Raw genomic sequence first — 22,205 nt, 5'->3', positions numbered from 1 at the left:
TCATATTACTTATGAATATAATAAAATATAATCATTATCTGCAAGTTTGTCTATTTCTTTATTTATAAAAAATTAGCACATGTTTGTTTATAATAATGTCTTATATTTCATGTCCTTAATGGTTTCTGCTTTATGTGAATAGAATTTAGGTTATAGAAAGTGGGTTCATGTATATGTCGGGAAACGGATACTTGTTTTTCATGTGTTATTTACTTATTCGAAATTAGAGTGAAGATTGAAGAATATAAATAAAATCCTTATACTTTTGAGGTTTTTCATAAGTCAAAGATGTCTTAATTGAGAGTCAACTAAATATTAAATGTCATCTATGTGACTATGATACATCAATATGTAGTTTCATGTGGTCTTACTCCTGACCTACCCTACAGTTCATATTTGGCTTCCACAATTTCTTTTTGGCTTCTCATACAAAATATGATAAATTCTCTTTTTCTAAAATGACTTAAATTATAATTTAATATACAAATAAGTTAGAGAACTGGGGGGGGGGGGGTTGCTATCCATGAGGCACAGACGTCTCACAAGGGTGTCAGTGATAGATGCTTTAAATAGGCACAGACGTCTCGCAAGGGTGTCAGTGATAGATGCTTTAAATAAAACGTGAAAATATGGAAAACAAAGATACAAAACTTGACACGCCATTATGTATTGGATCAAAGCTAGAGGCATCATGAAATATGAACTCTAACGCGTCATTGTACGCACCAAGTTGAAAATTTTTTAAATAGTATTTTTTATATAGCATCTTAACTCAATTTTATGGTAAAATTTATGAACTGTATTAAACTTGTTTAATTTAAGAAAATGGTATAATATAAAAGTAATTAACAATGGTGGTATTACCATTTTACCCCTACTCGCAAAAGCTAATAGTCCTTTTGAGTCTACGTGATCATTCATCTCATTTTAACCATTGATTACACTTGATCAATGATCTAAAAATGTTCTCAGTATATAGGATTTTAAGACTTTTTATTTGATATTGATTCTAATTCTATGTATGTGTACGTTTTCACACACATGTGTGGAGGAGAATTTGTTTGATTGTTTCTAAACCAATAATATGTGAAGCAAAAAAATTTGAATGTGAATATATACAATTGTGCAAGTAGCTGTGTTTCCGTTTCCAACGAATATATTATTATGTTCTTGTGTTTTATTAACATAATATTGTTTCAGAAACAAATATGTTCTCACGCGTGTATAGTCAATATATGTTTGGGATAATATTAATACCCTAATTACAAAACCAATTAAATAAAGAACCATATAATACATTTGTACGCTTATAAGATTTAAAGTAGGCATAGCAAACGTGACGTATGTGTTACAAGTGCATTACGTGTTCTCGGATTATTTAATTAAAACCGTGTGTAATAACCATTTTTATAGATAAAATGTTAACACGAAAGTATATGTATACATGCATGCACGTTAACTTTTTGACTTGTAACAATGAAAAGGAAAGCATGTACAAGTAAAGAAGTACAATGTACAAGTCATGCAAAATGCCTCACGTCTCGAAAGCTTCCGTATTGTAAATCCGTGACAAATTCAAAGCCGTATATAGTACAACTTGCAACTAAAAGACACAACGCGTGATGTCTATTTATTCGTTTTTGGATTTGGATTTTCTTCAAAGGATATGATTTCGTCAATAATACTTCTAAATTATTGACTTCTAGTCATTTATTATTAATCAATCATCTTATCACGGGTTAATTAAACGAAACATTTAATATATGTACTTAACTTTTTTTTTTGGATCGGCGGAAATTATTAAACGAAAAAAAAACTAGACTAGAAAGAAGTTAGACCAGACACAACAAACACCCAAAATATATGTACATATCTATATATGTTTGAATTCTTTTTCATCTCTCTTCTTAGTTGTCTTTTAAAATTGGGCAAGAAGTTTGAATTCTTCAAATGGATACACTCTCCTTTCGATCTAGCTGGAAAAACCCTCACCTAAGGCTAACGCCCGTGAACACTCTCCCGAAGGCACGACGGTGCGGTGATATAAAACTTGCTCGGTTCAAGGATCTAATTAGTGAACGACACATGCCCGCCTAGTCTCCCATCATCACCTAGTGCCACTGAAACTAAATGATGGGGCAGGATTCGAACATGAGTCATATGGAATACCAAGTTTCTTTCTTACCACTACACCACAAGCTCATTGACATTTTTCTTCTATTTATGATTAGCAATTTAGATATAATAACACAAATTTCTTGTTACTCTTTGTCTGCTAAAATAATTGAAGGTCATCCTAACCTTTGATGATGCCGCAACTGCACTCTAATGAAAAGAAAACCATGATCCTTAAATGGAATACTTAAACCACTTTTAGATTCGAGATAAAAAATTGTTTACAGCATAAGACAAGTAAGACACAACACTCTTAAAAAACGATTTTGTAATGACCTTAATAAGGATTTTTCATGCATGAACTTATAAAACCAAATAATAAAACAAGTAAAAAAGATTAGAAAATGAATATAAAGATCTTTTTCCTATATAATAGCACCAACGACAATGAGAACTTGATGAAGATTCCTTGAAAAGTACATGGTACTTGATTTCCCATGTTCACATTCTTTTGTTTATGTTTCATACAAGACTTTGTATTTTACTAAGCTGGAATTTATTATAGATTTTTTTTATAAAACTACAGAATAAAAAAGAAACAAATGTAAAAAAAAATGCCCAAAATAATTCCAGCCTGGTTAAAGTAGGTCCCAAAACCAGAAATTTGACCAAATGCAACATTTTAGGATTGATCATGTTTAAAAACTTTTAGTTGTGTTATTGAAGTCAATTAATTCTCATATAGATAGTACTCATAGTATGCATGAAAACACACTCAAGGTATCCTTGTAATAATTAATCTATAAAAAAGCTACCTTGCTTTCTTTACAAAATAAGTTGAGAAAGGAAGATTTGTATACTTCGTATTTGATATTTTTGGTTTTCTAGCGTCTGAGACTTTAGAGTTTTTTAGGCATGTGTAACAAGTCATGAATAGTAATATTATGACCATATGTATTATAAATGTTATTTTTAAATGACTTAATTTTGATATCCAAAAAGGGTTAACAACACAACTTATTACCCACTTGTCTGTAGTAATACTATTTTTCTAATGAAACATATTTATTTTATGCATGTTCTATAGTTGAATAATAATAGTCATCTACCAGTGGCGGACCCATGATTTTTTGCCAATGGGGTCCCATATTTTCGGTGTTCAAATTTTTCGGGTCGGTCGTTGTTCAGGTCGGGTCGAGGCGAAAAACATAATAAAAAACAATATCATAATAAAACTTTCTTTTCAATCATCACTACCTGAACGGGTCAAAATGGGTCGGGTTGACACATAAACACTTTGTTTTCCCTTTCTTAAACATTTTTGAGATAGAACCTAGATCCACCCTTTCATAAGCATGTGTTGAAAACCATTAACTTAAACTAGTGAAAAATAAAACTGATATTTTAAAGTGTTTGAATGTTTCTAAAGAAAACCATGCATAAAGTTGAAAACAATGATATGTATTTTAGAGGTGTTTGAATGTTTCCAAAGTTATCATTGCAACATTAGCAATCAAATGATTGATTAACACTAAAAATTAACACAAAAAACCAAAAACTAAGCCTTGTAAGACTTGAACCCATGACCTTTCAAAGATAAAACAAGAGACTTTCCATCAAACCACATCAACATTAATAGTATGGGTTCCAAGTATTAAATCCTATGGGGTCCTCAAAAAATTTAATATACCGCTTCTAATAAATTTTTAAAAAACATTGGTGTCCCGGGACCCCGATCCACACTATGTGGGTCCGCCCCTGTCATCTACGCATTAACCGAACGTTGAAGAATTCAAGAAACAATTAAAAACTAGTTTAAGTGACGGAAAAATTAATGGAAGATACGTACAAAGCTAACAATCGATTCCTTGGCATTTACATTATCTAGAGTATACTTAAAAAGATTGTGATCTCTTAAAAAATTTGTAGAGGATTTTATATTTTGATTTTGATTCTTTTTCATAAATAGGGACTTGATGGAGGATTTTAAAAATGTTTTAAATCATTGTATACATTTCGCTTCCGTTGTCTTCAAATTTTAGGGGCTCGTATATAAATCACAACTCATATGATATCTAATGAGTAGGGATGTCCGTATAGCTTGAAGTTCGCTCGATACAATCTTAGAAACAACTCGCTCAAAATCGACTTAGTTATAAATAACCTAGCTCGGTTTGATTTATAAACGAACCAGATTCAAGCTAAACCGGGGTCTGTTTGACTCTCTTTGATCGTTAGATAAGCCCATTTTTAATGTATTATAACCTAGTTTATCTATTACTTGCTTAATTCAACTGCTTGGAACTTCCACACTCGTTTTAATTTACTTTTCGGGTAATTTGCTAATTCGTTGAATCTTAGGAATGGAGTTGATTAGAATTGTGAATACTTGAACCAACCTAGTAATCCATGAACAAGAAGCTAAAACACAAGAAATACTTGTTGACATCAAATAGAAGAAATTATTTGGGCACATGATCACAACATAGAGAATTAAGGTTAACTTCTCGAATCGATAGTTTAATAAACACTTACATTATAATCAAGAAAACTATCTCAAAACTTGATTACAGACTAAACCATAACTCGGTATATATATATAGTTAACCTAAACTCGTTAGACCATGATACAAATTGTAACAAAGTAGATTGGTATGAGTGCATGACCAACATGTTAATATGTATATTAATCACCTCATGTTGCACTACATACCAGTCTCTTGCTTGTAATCCAAGTTCAGATATTTGCTAGCAATCAACCCCCTAATTTTCGAATCAAATTAAACAGTTCTTGAAATTTAAGAGATTCTTGCATCTCCTTTAGAGTTGGCCCAAAAGGAGGTTGAGGAGGGTGACGGAGTCAGGCCCATTCTCTCAAAGGTCCATAATTGTTAAAAGAAATATATTTTTTATATATAATTTTGTTTTTAAACATAAGTATAAAAAATGGCTTTTTAGTGCAATGGAAAAGGTGATAGTCTAGGATCAAACGTTATGGGTTCAATTCCATTCCCATTATTTATGTTTATGTTTTTATTTAATAGAAAAAACTTTCCTTTGTGTTATTTATGAGCTATTTTAATAACTTTTTACAATTGTTGTTGTTGTTGTTGTTGTTGTTATTGTTATTTGTTTTGGTTCGTATTGAGCTTTGAAAATACAACCAAATTGGTAAAATTGTCAAATTAATTATCACATAGTTAAAAACGTGATTTCAGTGATCACTTTTTATGAGCCCCAAAATTTTTAAGGATTCTTGGAGATAGTCCCGATCTCCTTGAACATGATCTTACCAATAACTTTTGTCAATATGCTGACTTGTTATTTGTTGCGGCGTGCATGCTTGACCTCTATGTCGTCTTTCTTGGGTTCTTGAACGAGTTCTTTGGTTTCGTGATCGTGTTCTTCGTCAAGGCTATGATACCAATTCAATATCATAATACGATAAAACTAATTACGCCCTGCTTGCGGTGCACACATATAATGTATATATGTGTGAACCCTCGGGTGGGCAAAAGTGAAATTGCACTAATTTTGACGTTATTTTGCTTAGTTCGTAAAAAAATGTTAAAAGTGGCGGAAGGTTAATCAGGCATCATGTGGTGGCGTTGATAGCCGAAAGACAAGGGTACATGCACCAATCGGTCGGTGTCCCGATGGTTAGGTGTCATGTGTCTTATGTCCAAGGCTTGATGCAAAACTACTATCGAGCCGAGGGTCTCACCGGAAGCAGTCTCTCTATCCCTATGGGGTAGAGGTAAGGCTGTCTACATCTTACCCTCCTCAGACCCTACCATAGCTTTGCTATTTGTGGGATATATTGAGTACGTTAAAACTAACTGTAAATAAAAATTCTACTAACAAAAAATTTATGCCCAAATTTTATTTTTTTTTTTTTAAAGTTTCAGCCAAAATTAAAACCAAACCCAAACCGAAAACCAAAAGCCTTAAAACCGAACTTTTTTCATATACTCAAAAGCCGAAATCTCAAATTTGATTCGCTTTTAGCCCAAACCGACTACGCACACCCCGAAATCTCTATTTTAATTCGCTTTTAGCTCAAAACCGACCGACTGCTAAAGAGCAACAGCCAACTGCATTGTGGTTCCGTTAGCATGACCAATGAAAAAGCTCAAACCACACTTACCCACCCACCACCTTCAACCACCACCATCACTCGCCACCAAATCCCACAACGCTGTAATCAACCGCCACTCATCCGCCGGTGCACACCACCATGTCCTCCAACTCTACTTCACCATGCTTAAAACCCACATCCCACCAGACCCTTACACTTACCCAAGCATGTTCAAAGCCTGTACTTCACTAAACCTCATTTCACTCGGCGTATCATTCCACCAACACGCTGTCGTTAATGGGTATTCATCAGATGCCTACATTGCAGCTTCTTTGATCAACTTCTATGCGAAATTTGGACACATTGATGTTGCACGCCAAGTGTTTGATGTAATGCCTGAGAGAAATGTTGTCCCCTGGACCGCGGTTATCGGGTGTTATACTCGGTCAGGGGATGTGGATACTGGGTTGAGTTTGTATAAGCGAATGCAATGTGAAGGGATTAGACCGAGTTCAGTTACTATATTAACCATGGTTTCAGGGGTTTCAGGGGGTTCGGAATACGCACGTCTTCATGTTCAGTCTTTTCATGCTTCTTCGATCCGATACGGGTTCATTTGTGATTTGCCTTTAGTTAACAGCATTTTGAATTCGTATGGGAAATGTCGAAGAGTGACGGATGCGACTAACTTGTTTAAATCGATGGATAAACGAGATATTGTGTCGTGGAACTCTTTAGTTTCTGCTTATGCTTTGACTGATAATATTAGAGAAATATTACAACTTATGTACAGGATGTGTTTAAGTGAATTTGAGCCCGATCAGCAGACGTTCGGGTCGTTGATCTCTGCTGTTACGAGACAGAACAACCCGCGCGTTGCGAAACTGGTTCATGGGAAAGTGATAACTAGTGGTTTTGAAGTGGATTTACAAGTTAAAACATTACTTGTAACCATGTGTCTTAAGTTTAAAGATTTAACAACCGCGTATCAACTATTTGAATCGACTCCGAATAAAGACATGATCTTGTGGACTGCGATGATCTCTGGCCTTTTGCAGAACGAACATCCGGATAAATCATTATCGTTATTTCATAAAATGATAGTTTCTAAAGTGATCCCGTCTACCACAGCAATATCTTGTGCACTTGCAGCGTGTGCTCATTTGGGTTCGTTTCGTGTAGGAACTTCAATTCATGGTTACGTAATAAGACAACGAATATTACTAGATATTCCGACACAAAACTCACTCATTACAATGTATGCAAAATGCAGTCATCTTGATAAAAGTTGTGTTGTTTTTGAATCAATGGTTCGTAAAGACGTTGTGACATGGAACGCGATGGTTGCAGGGCACGCGCAAAATGGTCAGTTGTCGAATGCTTTATACGTATTCAATGAAATGAAAGAATCGTTTGAAAAACCGGATGCTGTAACAATAATATCCCTTCTTCAAGCGTGTGCATCCATCGGAGCTCATCATCAAGGAAAGTGGATACACAATTATATTATCAGGAATTCTCTTGCATCATCTTTATTACTTGATACAGCTTTGATTGACATGTATTTCAAATGCGGAAACATAGACAGTGCGAGAAAGTGCTTTGACCGAATGTCAAACCATGACGTGGTGACATGGAGCACGATGATTGGTGGATACGGTAGTCATGGTAAAGGGGAGGATGCTTTAAACATGTTCATGGAGTTCTTGCGGTCCGGGCTTGAACCGAATCATGTTATCTTTTTGTCTGTTTTATATTCTTGCAGCCATAACGGGCTTGTTGACGAAGGCCTCGCCCTTTTCAATATTATGAAGAATCGTTACAAAATTGAGCCGAAACTCGAGCATTGTGCATGCATTGTTGATCTTCTTTGTCGAGCTGGAAGCATAACGGACGCGTATGCTTTCTACAAGAAAACGTTTATAGAACCGGCTGTTGATGTTTTGGGAATTGTTTTAGATGCTTGTAGGAGTAAAGGTAATAAGGAACTTGGAGATGTTATTGCAAGTGAAATGCATAGGTTAAAGCCTGAAGATGCTGGGAATTTGGTGCAATTGGTTCATAATTATGCTTCAAGTGGTGAATGGGATGGTGTAGGTGATGCATGGGTGCAAATGAGGTCACTTGGGCTAAAAAAGCTTCCTGCTTGGAGTTTTGTTGAGTTAAATGGGAATATTACAACATTTTTTAAGGATCATAGTTCACATCCTGAATATAATGACATTTTAATGTGTTTGAAATCCATGTTTATGCATTTAAAACCTGGAAAATATGTTGTAGATTGTATAGAATGTCAAGATCCTGAGTAATATTTTGACATTTGTTTTACCAATATGACCCTTAAACAATTGCATTAAGGGCTTTTTCTTTGTAAATTTTGGATCAAAGTTTATTAAGTCAAAACCAACATTAAGTAAATCACAACTATAACAATAATACAATAAATCAACAATAAAGTAATAGTCATGAAACATTACATAACCACACTAAAGCCATAGGTTCATCATTCTCACAAAATAAAGCAAGTAAAATTACCCTTCTACCCAACTAGGCACTTCCCGAAACAAAGGCAACAACATCCCGGACAGCAGGGGCACAATCGCCATTTCCGCTAAACCTGTTGTGAACTTCAACCCGACAAATTTCCGAAACCCATTTTACATGCTTCGACTTTAAGAGACTTTAGGTATTTAACAGCTTCATCAAGGACTTCAACTGTATTCATTTGTGGGTTGCCGCCAGGTACGATTCCTCTAATTGATTTCATCATCTTCATCTTTTCATGTTTTCCGGAACTACTCTTTGACCCGTGAGATGATGTTGACCCGGCCCATTTGTTTCTTAACATAGAAGAGCAAGAATCAGATGTATCGCATGTGTCATTTCCATAGGTCCGCCCGGTGCTAACCTCCTCTTCTTCTTCATATTCTTCATCTTCATCCTCATCATCAAAGCTCAACAATGCGTCAATATCAGCCTGATCTTCTTCCACAGCCCTAGGGGCATATACGTCTTTTTGCATCAGTTCAGTATCAGGGAAATAAGGCCGACCCATGTTCAGACCGGGGTTGTACATGACCTGACTATGATTATCTGTCCGGTCAAAAATAATGAAATTTCTCGGGCAATCTCGTGATGGATGAAAGTCAACGTTTTGACCAAAGAACGATGAAATACGGTGATCGGGTAAGTATCCGTTATTACCCATTTGATCTTGATTTCGGGGGAGATTATGTCGGTCACCCTGCATTAATTCTTTTTAACCAGACGTATCTAAACGTGTGCCTTTGTTGTATGTAGTTTCGGTTCTTGGGCTTAGTGTGATCTTAAAACAAAAAAATAATCTTAAACACAAATAGTAGAGCAAGCGACGCACTTTCAAGTTATTTCCATTTTTGTACCGAGAGATTTATGTTCCAACTTAATATAACCACCAACAACTAACCGATCAATATCTTTAACGTCTTCTAATGAGAAAAAATAACCAAAAGAGCAAACCTTGCCAATGTCTACAAGCTTTGACTAAGAAACATCTACGTAACAGGCTTAAGCAACTGACGGAAATATTCAGCCTGTAACAAAGCACAAGTTAACGATTATTGGTCATCCAGCTCCAAATGAAGGTAAAGGTTGACTTTTGAAGTCAAACAGAAGTTAGTATCTATTACTTATGACAACACTTTTGAGTTCTAAATTCATGTTAATTACAGTAGTTATATACTTATATCATACATGCAGATAAATATATTTTACTTAAAATCACTTGGTTGACCAAAAAGTCAAAAGGTGCACCTTTTACCTAACAATAAGGTTAAGATAAAGATAACAAAAATAAAACTTTTGGAACGGAACACAAATCAACTATTGGTCAATCAGTGAAGAAAAATGAAGGCTGGCCAATGAAAATAGTGTCAAAAACATCTTAATTCACTATGAACACTTTTGACTTTCGAAGTCAAATAGGGCATGCTTCCGATTCCAAATCGATATGATTTGAGGATAAATTTTAAATATTGAAAATATGCAACTCATAAAACTTTTACAAATGATGATAATCAAATTGCATTCTACTCTAAATAAAAGCTTTTCTATATCAACTTTTTACCATGAAAACCATTTGGTTGACCAAAAAGTCCAAGGGTGCAATAAAAGTTAGCATAAAGCATATACCTGGCAAACTTGCATCAAATTGTAAAAAGCAATAACCCCAACACTCATTTTAATTTTCCCAACTTCTTTCACTGTTTGAATTCTCCTTTGTGAAACACCAATGAACATTCTCAGCCCTCCAACCAATATGCAATGAAAATAATACCAAATAACAGAACTAACAAAAACAAGCCTGCAAAAAAACAAGTATCCAAATTCAAAATTTGACCTTTGATCACCTAATAGTTGAAGCTCTTAAACATGTGACAAATAACAATTGTAAACAACAGGAGATGCATATCACCTTAGTAAAATCAAATTAAAGTATGAAACGGAAAAAAACCGACAAGCGAGAAAACTTTCCAATATAATTCAATCCCAAAGAGGTCCACTGCATTTTGATTCACTTATTCGAATACAGTTTTATGATGATCCCAACACCTGAGAAATCGCATATTCAAAAGTCAAACTATAAACATACTAATATAAAATCTAACTTTAATATATAAATAACAATATCATGATTCAAGAATATAAATCCTAAATTAAAAAACCTTAAAAGTAAATGTTACAAACACATTTATAATTAAAGTTGTTAGTCATTTTGACCCTAATTAATCACAAAATCATAATCAATTGTTAAAGAGTTCTAAACCAATTACGTTTTCTTGATGTGTTCAATGAGGATAAATAAAGATTTTAACTGCACAAAAATTTATGAATAAACTAGTATAATCACAGATTTAAAGAACTAAACATTTAAGATTAATAAAGTATCTAAAGTATCAATCATAGTGATAGAACTTGAGCTACCGACATAACTGTATGTAGCTCCAGCATCAGGATTAAATTCTTAGTATCTTGATCTATAACATCAAAACAAAACCCAAAATTTGATTACAACCTCCACTCTAAATATGAAATTTAAACCATACCCAAAAGACCAAAATGCGGATTCTTGAATAAAGATACAAACTTTTTGAAACAAGATTTGCAATATCTTAATGTTTCATGATCTTTAATATCAAGCAAAAAACTTTAAACAATTATCAACAAACCCCTGCAATTTAATCAACAAAATCACTAACTAAATCATTTTAAACAAACCAAGAATCAATTTCTTGAAAAATATACAAAAAGGGAAACTTTTTTTCAAAAAAAATTCCAAAGATCCAACTGATCTGTTATGCAATTACACTCCAAGAAACATCAAAACAAAAAGCCCATGTATTTAATTAACAAAATCACCACCATAATAGTTAAAACACATCTAAATCATAATCTTGAACAAGATCAAAGATCTTGAGTATATAATCAAACTCCCAATAAAACCATCATCCTACACAACAACCCCTACAAGATTTCAAGAAACCCATAAACAAAAACAAATAACTCATACCCAACTCAAATTCAGAAAGATCAAAGCTTTATCAAAATTGGAAACACATCTAAACAAGATTCTTGAACAAAATCAAAGATCTTGAATATACAATCAAACTCCCAATAAAACCATCATCCTACACAACAACCCTTACAAGAAACCCATAAACAAAAACAAATAACTCATACCCAATTCAATTCAGAAAGATCAAAACTTTATCAAAGATGCAAACACATCTAAACAAGATTCTTGAACAAGATCAAAGATCTTTGTTATATAGTCAAACTAGTCCCAATAATATCATTATCCTACAAGATTACAAGAAACACAAAAACAAAAACAAATAGCTCATACCCAATTCAAATTCTTGAAGAAAGATAAAAACTTTATCAAAGATGAAAACACATCTAAATAAGATTCTTGAACAAAATCAAAGATCTTGATTATACAGTCAAACTCCCAATAAAACCATCATCCTACACAACAACCCCTACAAGATTACAAGAAACACGTAAACTAAAACAAATAACTCATACCCAATTCAAATTCTTGAAAAAAGATGAAAACTTTATCAAAGATGAAAACACAAATAAACAAAGATCTTGAATATATAATCAAACTCCCAATAAAACCATCATCCTACACAACAACCCTTACAAGATTACAAGAAACACATAAACAAAAACAAATAACTCATACCCAAATCAAATTCTTGAATAAAGATAAAAACTTTATGAAAAAAAGATGTATTGTAGTAGTAGTAGTTGATGATGATGATGATGATCCAGTGAAGAAGTTAATAATAAAATGAGTAGTGAGGGAGGACTAAAATGGAGAAGAGTGTAGTGGGTGGGTTTTGATGTTGGGTGTGGGGACATTGTGCTTTTTTTTTCTGCTTTTTGTGCAGGGTGAGAGTCAAAGAGGTTAAACATGGACCCTTGGATTGAAACATTGGAGGGTTTGTGATCGTTGGATTGGATATTGAGAGCACGCGTGAGCGTGATCAAGAGGTTTGACAAAATGTGTGATCTTGTCTCTCTGTCACAAATCTAATCTCTTGGAATTTGGTTTTAAGTAATTAACAACATTAAGTAAACCACTTCACTTTTTATTTATTACTATTTGTTTTGTTTAGTAAGGCTGAGGGGTGTGGGGGCTCCAACGGGGGCGCGAGTGGGGGCTCCAGCCAATAATATTGTGACGTGTGGCAGAGAGAGAAACTGGATAAGATGGGTGTTGGAGTCCCCGCTGGAGCCCCTGGCCCTGGTGTGGAGGGGCTCCAGCAGGGGCTCCAGCGGATTTTTTTTTTATTTTTTTATAAATATATTCAAAAAACGTATTATTAAAAAAACTCATAAATTATTAAAAAAAACACACATTAAAAAAAACACATTAATATCTAAAAATAAAAAAAAATTAAAGTACTAAAAAAACATTATTCTTATTCTTCGGCTTGGTCTTCTTCGATCAACCTCTTTCGGATACGTTCCTTTTGCTTTTCCATCAGCATTTGATCGACCGGATTTAGGTTACTGAAGTCTCTTGTAAGGAAGTCCAAATCTCTCATTCGACTTTTTTCCTTTTTGTCATTAGAGACCACCTCCATGGTTTTGTTGAATTTATTGAGGGATTCAACAAGATCGACGATGTTTACGGCTCCCCCCTCAGCCGGTTTTTTCCCCTTGGCGTCCCGTCCCAATGGCCGCCTCCTCGGCGGTGAAGACGTTTCCTCCCCCGCAATGTTTAGGTCGAATCCAACGCGGCAATCCGACCCGGCAGAAGTGCTATACGCTCCAGACGAACTAGTTTTAGTCCGTTTCGGCCCTACTTCCGCATCATGGTCCGGCGCCACCAGCTCAACCCACTTGGAACACCTTTTCAACCTCTCCCACAACTTTACATCGTCCCACGTCTTCACCGTCCCATACCTCCGCAAACACTCCTGCTTCCACTCTTTGACAGTGAAATTGTAAACCGCCAAATCATCACTGCCACTTGGTCTCATACGACCGGCGTTCCTGTTGAAAAGATTAGTAAACAAGCCGACAAATTTTCTGATTTCGGACCACCGACCCGAAATCATACCGGCGTTTCGCTCTGTACTCCCAACGAGCGTATAGAACGTCTCCCTAACCTTTGTCCAAAAAACCTTGCTTTTTTGGTAGTCGGCTGCAAAATGAATAATTAAATTAGATTTCCAGTTAACTTTTTTATTTAACTTTTTTATTAAAAATCATTTTTAAAAACGTTAAAACAATTACCGCAACGTCGATCCTCATAAATGACTATCCAAGCCCGACACAAGGCTTCCTTCTCATCCGATGACCACGTAGTGGTTTTCCGTTTCGTCCTCGGAGTCGAAGCCGGTCCCGGCCCGTCCGTTGCAAGTTGTTTTTTCCGGTGGACGCGTCTTCTTGCTCCCGTAGCATCACCGTGTGATTCTTGTGTCTCCGGAACAACAAAGTTAGGAGACGGTTGTATGTTGGATGGTTGAAAGCCGGATGTTTCTTGCGACCCCGAAAAAAACATTGATTGGTCTGGTGACGACCATAAATCGTCGTAACTATAACCTGAATCTAGGTTTGGGTACCAATTTCCAGACATGTTTTTAAAAAAAAGTTTGGAAGATGGGTTGATTTTGGGTTTTTTTTGAAGTTGTGGTAATTGTTTTATGTGATTTTGGGTGTGGTAATTGTTTTATGTGATATTGGGTTTATATATAGGAAGAATACTATTTTTTTATTAAATTAAAGAGCCCAACGGCTCATTTCTGTACCCCCAACGGCTCTTTCACGTCTCCCAATGTCCCTTTACGCCTACAGGTCCCGCGAACCACCTTGCGCCTGCTTTGAATTCCGTGCTCGCGCCCCTCTCGCGCCCCGGTGGTGTGGTGCTCCAACGGGGGGCGCGAGCGGAGGGGCTCTCGCGCCCCCGCTGAAGCCCCACACCCCTCAGCCTATGTTTTGTTTATTGTGATTGTTTTTTGGTTAATCATGTTCTCACATCATTTGATTGACTTCAAGCTTATTATTATAACATGTATTTTACTTGGATAAAGTTTTCTTCTTTTTTTTTCCTAAAGTTTTTGGTGACAATCCATAATGTGTCTAGTTTTTGGGATAAGACTATTGGACTAGATTATTAACATAAATAGATGAAGTTACTTTATCTATTATTATTATTGTATCTATACTTATCTATTATTATTGTATCTATGTTGGTATTAACTAGATGTGGCAAATGGGTTGGGTCGAACGAGTCATGGGTTGAAATGAGTCATGAGTTGAAATGAGTATGAGTCAAAATGAGTTTGGGTCAAAACGAGTCAATTAAAAAAATGGTTGTTTTGGTTTGGGTCAAACCGGGTTTTGAGTTTTTTTTTTTTTTTTGTGAACGAGAATAACGGCGGAAACATTTTAGTTTTTTTAGATTTTTTGTTTTTTACTTATAATTTAAGTTATGATTTTTTTAATTATTTTTTTTGAATTTTTTTGAAGGGTTTTCTATTAAGATCAAAAACCCTCAAAAAAATATTCAAAAATAATAATAAAAAGGTTATAACTTAAAATATAAATCATAAACAAAAAAAGTAAAACACACAAAAATGTTTCATACGTTATCCTCGTTCCATAAAAAAAATATAGAATCGTACCGAAACCGAAAGAATCGACAAAAATGAAACAAAGAAACAAAAAGCCAAAACCGGGCCACATCAATCAAAATCGAAAAATCAATCTAAACGAAACTAAAAGAATTCAAACCGGACAAAAACAAAACTGAAAAAACGAACCAAAACGAGTCCGGAATCGACCAGAAAGAAACAAAAGAAACCAAAACCCAACACGTCACGGGTGAAAACTCGTGTTGACTTGAAACCTAAACCGAACCCGTTCCGATCTGAAACCCGTTTCATGCCGAAACCTGTCTTGTACGAGAACCCGTTTCGATCCGAAACCTGTCACATCTCCTTAGGACACTAACCCACATCGACCCATTTCTTTGAACTTGTCGACCCATTTTGACCCGAAAATAAAATGATGAAATTTCAAATGACTCATTTTGACCCATTTATGTAAAACCTTTTACCCAAACCAACTCATTTAACTTTTAAAACAACTCAAATTGACTCATTTGAAAGGGTTTGGTTTGAATCAAGATTGTCACCCCTAGTATTAAAATATCCCTTCTCACAAGTATTAACATATCCCTTCTCACAAACTTAGCAACACTTAGCCTATAATAATAGATGAACTTGGTTACTTATCTATTATTATTGTATCTGTAGTTATATAACATATCCCCTCTCACAAACTTGATAGGTCCCGCTAATAAAAATATTAATAATATTATTCTCTCTTTTACATGGGGTACGTTTAAAATTTGATACCTGAATCTGGTTTGATAAATGTATAGAACATGGCATGTGGCAACCATGAATTCCCAACCCCAAACCCAAAATTTAGCGTATGTGTGTGTCAGTGTCTTATGTGTTTATTTATAAGTAGTTAAATGCAAAATAAAATCATTAGCTATCCAAATAGTTCAACGCGAACATAAATCCTTGTTATCTCATTTATTAATATAATCCCCTATGTGTTATATTGCCAAGTTCCCTAGTTCTACTATTTGAACTTACAACATTTCGTAGTTTTTTTATATTAATTATAACAGCAAACTATTATGAAGTTTTAGTAGGGATTTCTTGTTCGGGTTTGATTGTTTGATCCTAAAATCAAATAGATGAAGATGTTCTCGCATAAGATCTTGATTTTGACACTGTGATATATGAATAGTGGTTAATTTGTGTATTAGCAACTCTTTATGTTGGTTATTATGACTTCCACTTTAAACACCCTCTCTTGAAAGATGAACACGAACTCATGAACACCACAAAGAGTAATAAAAAAGGTTGTTGGTATTAATAATAGTGAGGTGTCGTGCGCCGACCAAGAAAAGTTATGACATCCACTAGGCTACATTTATTAACATGTTCATAGTCTCATAGAGATATTAAATGGTTTGTAAATTGATGTCGATAGGCTTTGGACCAAGGTATTCAAGGTGTAAGATATTATATCAATCAATTTTCTTTATTTATTTTTAATTATAATAAAAGAAACAAAGGGGTAACTCACATGAAGCAATGAGCCCAAACGTACAAACAAAAAAACAACTAAAAACCCTGACGATCCAGCTTTCAAGGGAAACAAGACTTTATAAAGAAAAATTAATGAAATTAAACATGTACCACCTCTCCCAATCAAATGACGATCTCTTTCTCCTATTCTACCTCTCCCAATCAAATAACAATCTCTTGCTCCTATTCTTCACCCAAAAAAATGATGTTACTTTAATATCATTTATCATCTTACAATGGAGAATGGATAATGTTGTTGTATCATATATCAATCAAGTGATCTAGAGTTTATAAGACTTACCAAAAGGGGTGTAGCGTAAGTTGTATTTTTTACTTTTGTTTGAACGACAAAGGAAACTATATTCCATCATAAAGTAGTACATCAAGATAATACGAAAATATAAAAAACCAAACACGACAGGAAAACCATCATGAATAACCAAAAGGACAATGTCGAATTAGGAAGGATACAATACTACTGGAAGAATTCCTCTTTGGATAATAGGTACTGTAGCTGGTATTCTTGTGATCGGTTTAGTAGGCGTTTTCTTTTATGGTTCATATTCCGGGTTGGGTTCATCCATGTAGTCATAAGATGAATTGAGTTGTATACATGAAAGCGTAAGAACTCAACAGATTCCCTTTTTTGTTTGTCTGATTTGAGGTAGAAGGTCTCGTTGAATTCTTAATAATTATAAGAATTTTTTTATAAGTTCATTGAATAAGTTATAATAAAATGGGCATAACCTTTTATATTAATTTAGTATTCATTTATCTATAAAACATCTTGAAAAAAGATTATACATGGTAAATATAAAAAAAGACGGGTTGTTTTTCTATCAATTCAAACAATATTAACTTTAACGAAAAAAAATAACAATTTAATTTAAACTAAAATAAAATAAAGAGCATATGAATTTTACGTTATTCACTTGATCCATATGACAGGATACCTACCCCACAATCGAATTAGAGAAATTATCTACTAATTTTAATCTTTGTACAAGTTACAGTTACATTTATTAGTAACCATATTAATGTAAGCCAACTTGCTCTCAAAGTTACGCCATCAACATTATGTAATTTTCCATTAACAAATTCGATTACCGTATAGTCATATGTTACCTAGTCCATTTCCAGCAAGACTTTTAATTAATCATCACCTATATACTCTCTTGTAGTTTGAGTTCATATGCTATCAAAACTTACGATACATAAAAATTAACTCACAAAACCGTTAAACTCGCTTCATCTCTTAATCGATCATTTTAACCTTACTCAACTCTTCGTATCCTATCTCTTATATTTTCAACCCCACCCCCACCATTTTCATTGCATCAATTACCTCCTTTTTGTTCGTGGATCATAAAACACACGAATCTTTACGTAACCCCGACACCAACTGATTTACTCTGTTTCTATATAACTCGAAAATGGTTAAATCAAAATGTTAAAGAAAGTTTTAGTGGCTATCTTTTAAATTCTAAAACTATGGGGTTGTATTTAAAAACATCTAAACCTAATTTCATATAGTTTTACAATTCCCCCAAATTCCTAAATTCCGACGACACCGGCGCCGGCGCCGGCGTCGGTGACAGCCACTTCCGTCGTGTATAATATAAGGTAACTATTCTGCATTCTTACTTACACAATATCAATTTACATGTTTCCATTAGTTTCACACAAACTCATATACACATGTTTTATCAGTTTCATACATGAACACATAATCTTATTTAGATATGAAAATTGAAACTTGAGCTTCATGGGTTTAGTTTAAATCGTGTATATGGGATCAGAATAAGTCATGTTTCTGTTTTAGTTTCGGTTTTTTATCGGTTTTGAATGTATGCATGTTAAGTGTTCGATGAAATGCCTAAGAGAAATTTGTTGTTAAATTTTGCATTCTATGATCAGGGGTCTTGTTAAAGTTTGAGCTGTTGTTACTCTTGCACTTAAAATTTATTAAAAATGGTTATTTTATTGGATATTTATAATGTAATTATCGTTGTCGCTTATTGTTTTAGAAATCTGGTAGATTGATTAGCTAGTGTTTGCTGTCTTTATGTATCCGTTTATGGTATCTGGTAATCATGCCTGTCTCGCGTATGACATATTGAAGATGCACGTGATAGTTAAACTCGGGCTGCAAATGAGTCGAGCTGCTCGAGCTTGGATCAGTAAACAGCTCGAAACGAGCCGAGCTTTTTCTATCTCAAGCCGAGCCCGAGCCTCAAATAAAGCTCATTTAGTTATCGAGCCCGAGATCAAGCCTTGCGTATTTTTAAGTTTTACCTCTTTTGGACTTCTATGTGTTAATTTCACACTGCATAGCTAAGCTCGAGCCGAGCTTTGGCTCGTTTAAGGTATAACACGAGCTCAAGCCGAGCTTAGGCTCGTTTAATGTTTTTCTCAATATATAATAACATAGTATATACTTTAGTTAATAAATGATAAACAAGCCGAGCCCGAGCTGAGTCTGAGCTTGAAAAAACAACTCACGAGCCGAGCTTGAGATTTAGAAAAGGAGCTTGAAACGAGTTGAGCTCGAGCTCTGGTAAGTCAAAACGAACCAAGCTTAAGCCTAGTCGAGCTCGAGCTCTGGTAAGTCAAAACGAACCAAGCTTAAGCCTAGTCGAGCTCGGGCTCGGCTCGTTTACACCCGTAGTTAAAAAACACAAATGGTACACGCGATTATGAATGCGAGTATGAGTATGATTGTGATTTGTCTGTTAGATTAGCCATTTAGGTACAGTGTAAACTATTTGTTATTAAAGACAGATGAGTTTGTTACAGCAGTGAGCATTATTTTTCTTATGTGCTATTCATGTCACTACCAATACCTACCTCTGCTCCACTGCTTTGGCAACAACCAATCTTTACATCTTATATTTCCTTTTTTGTCAATAAATTCCGACAATCAGCTACAAGCAGGCCCACGGTCCTAGCATGCTCCCCACCTTTAACCTTACAAATGAGATTGTCTTGCTTGATAAAATCTCAAGTTCTCAACCCGACATGCTAAAGCGGTCCCCCGGCCCCAGTGATGTGGTTGTACTCCAATCGCTTGAAAGTTTGTCACGAAAAGAATTATTAGAGTGGAAGGTGACAGTATCACCTATTTAGTGGTCCCTGGAAATAGTGATGGCACCGAGACGGTTGTTGTATGATTGATCCACATTTCAAATTATCTTTTACTGTTTTTTATTATGGTTTTGTATGATTAATAACTTTTTATTCATTGGTTAGTATTGTGTAGGTTTCAAAGGGCCATGTCTCGGTTGAGGCAGATGATATTTATCATTCTAAGGTTTCACGAAATTTCGGGCCGGTTTCTTATGGGCTTCTTCAAGGCAAGGCCACTGAGACTTTGTGAAGCTTATGTTTCAACTAAGGTGGTGTTGGTGCTTTACAACTGCTAGGAGTTGTAACTGATAACGTCAAGTTACTACTAACGAACAACGTGCCAAGTGGTCAGGGGAAGTTGCTACTTGTGACGTCAACAAATGATTTAACCGACTTTTGAGAATAGATCAATATTGTAATACATATAGATGATAGTATGGCAAAAGTGCAAAACAGATTGTTTTGTTGTTTAAGCATTCTCTTGTAATCAGTTCTAAGAATTGATTACAACAAATCTACTTAGTATATTTGCAGACATATTGATTGTAATATGGCCGACGGACGATTATCAATAAAAGTGAAGTTGCACTGAAATTCTTTTGTGTTGTGTTTGTTGATTGTTCTTTGCTCTTGTGTCAATATTTTGCTTAATTGATAGAATTCTGCTGATCAATTAGAAAATATTTGAATTCTATATTAAAAACAGATAAAAGTAAACAATAAATAATTTATGATGTTTATTTATCACTAACGAGATTTGAATCATCACCATTTAAAATGGCAAAACATTATGTGAAATCCTAAACTATCAACAATTTATCATTCTATAATTAATAAGTAACTTGGATATAGTAAGTATGGAGTTTGGGTATTCATGTTGGGAGTTCAGAGTATATGAATTCTGTATTAAACACAAACAAGAAAAAATAATTATATAAACAAAAATATAATATAAGGTTAAGAAAAATTATAATTTAAGATTGTATTAGTTTAAATTAGATTGAAACCCAATGAATTCACAAATTACGGGTATTTAGATAACAATTGGATTAAATTGAAGTAAATGTGAAATTATAAATGACTTGTTTGTTTTAAATTAATGATTGTACGGTATATAGAAATGAGACACTCTTCAATAATAAACGGGTTTCAACTAATAGACTCAAGAAAGACATAAGAAGATATAGTTTTAATTGAGTAAAATATAAGGGGAAAATAGAAGGGGTTGAATGAGAAACTTGGTGTTCATTTTCCTTATAAGTATGTATTGTAATCAGGTGTTTTTGTAATCAGGTGTATATACACTTTGGTGTGTTTGTTCTTGGCTAGTATCTTGTTAGTCAAGTTCTTTTTTGGTTTCTAACAATAAGTTCAAATATATATATATATATATATAGAAATAGGATGAACGAAGCCATCACATTAAAATTAAAAAAAATCTTCAATAAATGAATATGAATTAAATACCATGTAATGCAATTTCAAGATTAAATAACACACAAAACCAAAGGTACAACTTTTACTCTTTTAGAACAAGTGTTGTGGGTAAGAACGGGGTGCCATCCACCTGCCACCTCAACCATTAAGCCACCATCAAACCATAACACTCCCTGGCACCAAACTTTCTCACCCCATTTACGTTCGACCACGACGCTTTTTTTAAATGGTTAGTTAGTTAAAGGTCAATGCATACGTGACAGTGATGTTACCTACTTACGTTTTAATTAACCTCTCCATAACATCCAAGTCAATGTTAAAGACTTTAGGTATGGATTCTAAAACTCTTATTTTATATGAACGGTATGTATTATCAACCAACCCAACAACGCCCGGCCCAAAACAATGAGGGCCCAACAGAACAAGCAATTACAATATAACAAAAAAATAAAATGCAAACACTATATACATTTTAAGAGAGCAAAAAGGAACTATTTGATCTAATCATTATACAGCTCTTAACTTGATCCATCCCCACAAGAATCGTATCACGGGTATTTTTGTTATTAAAAGTTTACTCGTTTCTGCACTTCAATGATGGAATGTTATGATTACATGTTATGTTATGTATTGTGTTACAATAAGTTGCGTTATGTCCAGATTACATTATATGTTACGTTAAGTCACGTTATGATGAACTACCTTCAATGAATGTGTTGTGATAATATGATGTTTACGTTAACTAGAATTCATTCAGCCTAGCTGACTTTTAGTATGCACAT

The 22,205-nt window shown here is 34.4% G+C and overlaps 1 protein-coding gene and 1 pseudogene across 1 annotated transcript; one reads left to right on the top strand and one right to left on the bottom strand.

The window, feature by feature from the left end:
* The first annotated feature begins 6,225 nt into the window (after positions 1 to 6,225).
* Positions 6,226 to 8,512, top strand: LOC143630693 (pentatricopeptide repeat-containing protein At4g04370 pseudogene; annotated as a pseudogene).
* Positions 8,513 to 8,586: 74 nt separating this feature from the next.
* Positions 8,587 to 12,596, bottom strand: LOC143630694 (transcription factor bHLH144-like). Its single transcript, XM_077099630.1, has 4 exons — positions 12,423 to 12,596; positions 10,647 to 10,783; positions 10,364 to 10,535; positions 8,587 to 9,765 (listed from the first exon to the last, which is right to left on the bottom strand). Exon 4 carries the CDS (start codon positions 9,441 to 9,443, stop codon positions 8,823 to 8,825), a length of 621 nt encoding a protein of 206 aa, XP_076955745.1. The 5' UTR covers positions 9,444 to 9,765; positions 10,364 to 10,535; positions 10,647 to 10,783; positions 12,423 to 12,596; the 3' UTR covers positions 8,587 to 8,822.
* Positions 12,597 to 22,205: the final 9,609 nt, after the last annotated feature.

This window comes from Bidens hawaiensis, unplaced genomic scaffold (genome assembly GCF_021521415.1).
Source record: "Bidens hawaiensis isolate Kalapana, Puna unplaced genomic scaffold, B.hawaiensis_p1.1 tig00005780_1, whole genome shotgun sequence".
Taxonomy (NCBI): Eukaryota; Viridiplantae; Streptophyta; class Magnoliopsida; order Asterales; family Asteraceae; genus Bidens; species Bidens hawaiensis.
Note: the sequence above shows the minus strand (reverse complement) of the source record. Positions and strands in the feature narration are given on the sequence as shown.

Coding starts and splice junctions, on each gene's coding strand:
- LOC143630694 (XM_077099630.1), bottom strand. CDS start 9,443: ATGCAGGGTGACCGACATAATCTCCCCCGAAATCAAGATCAAATGGGT.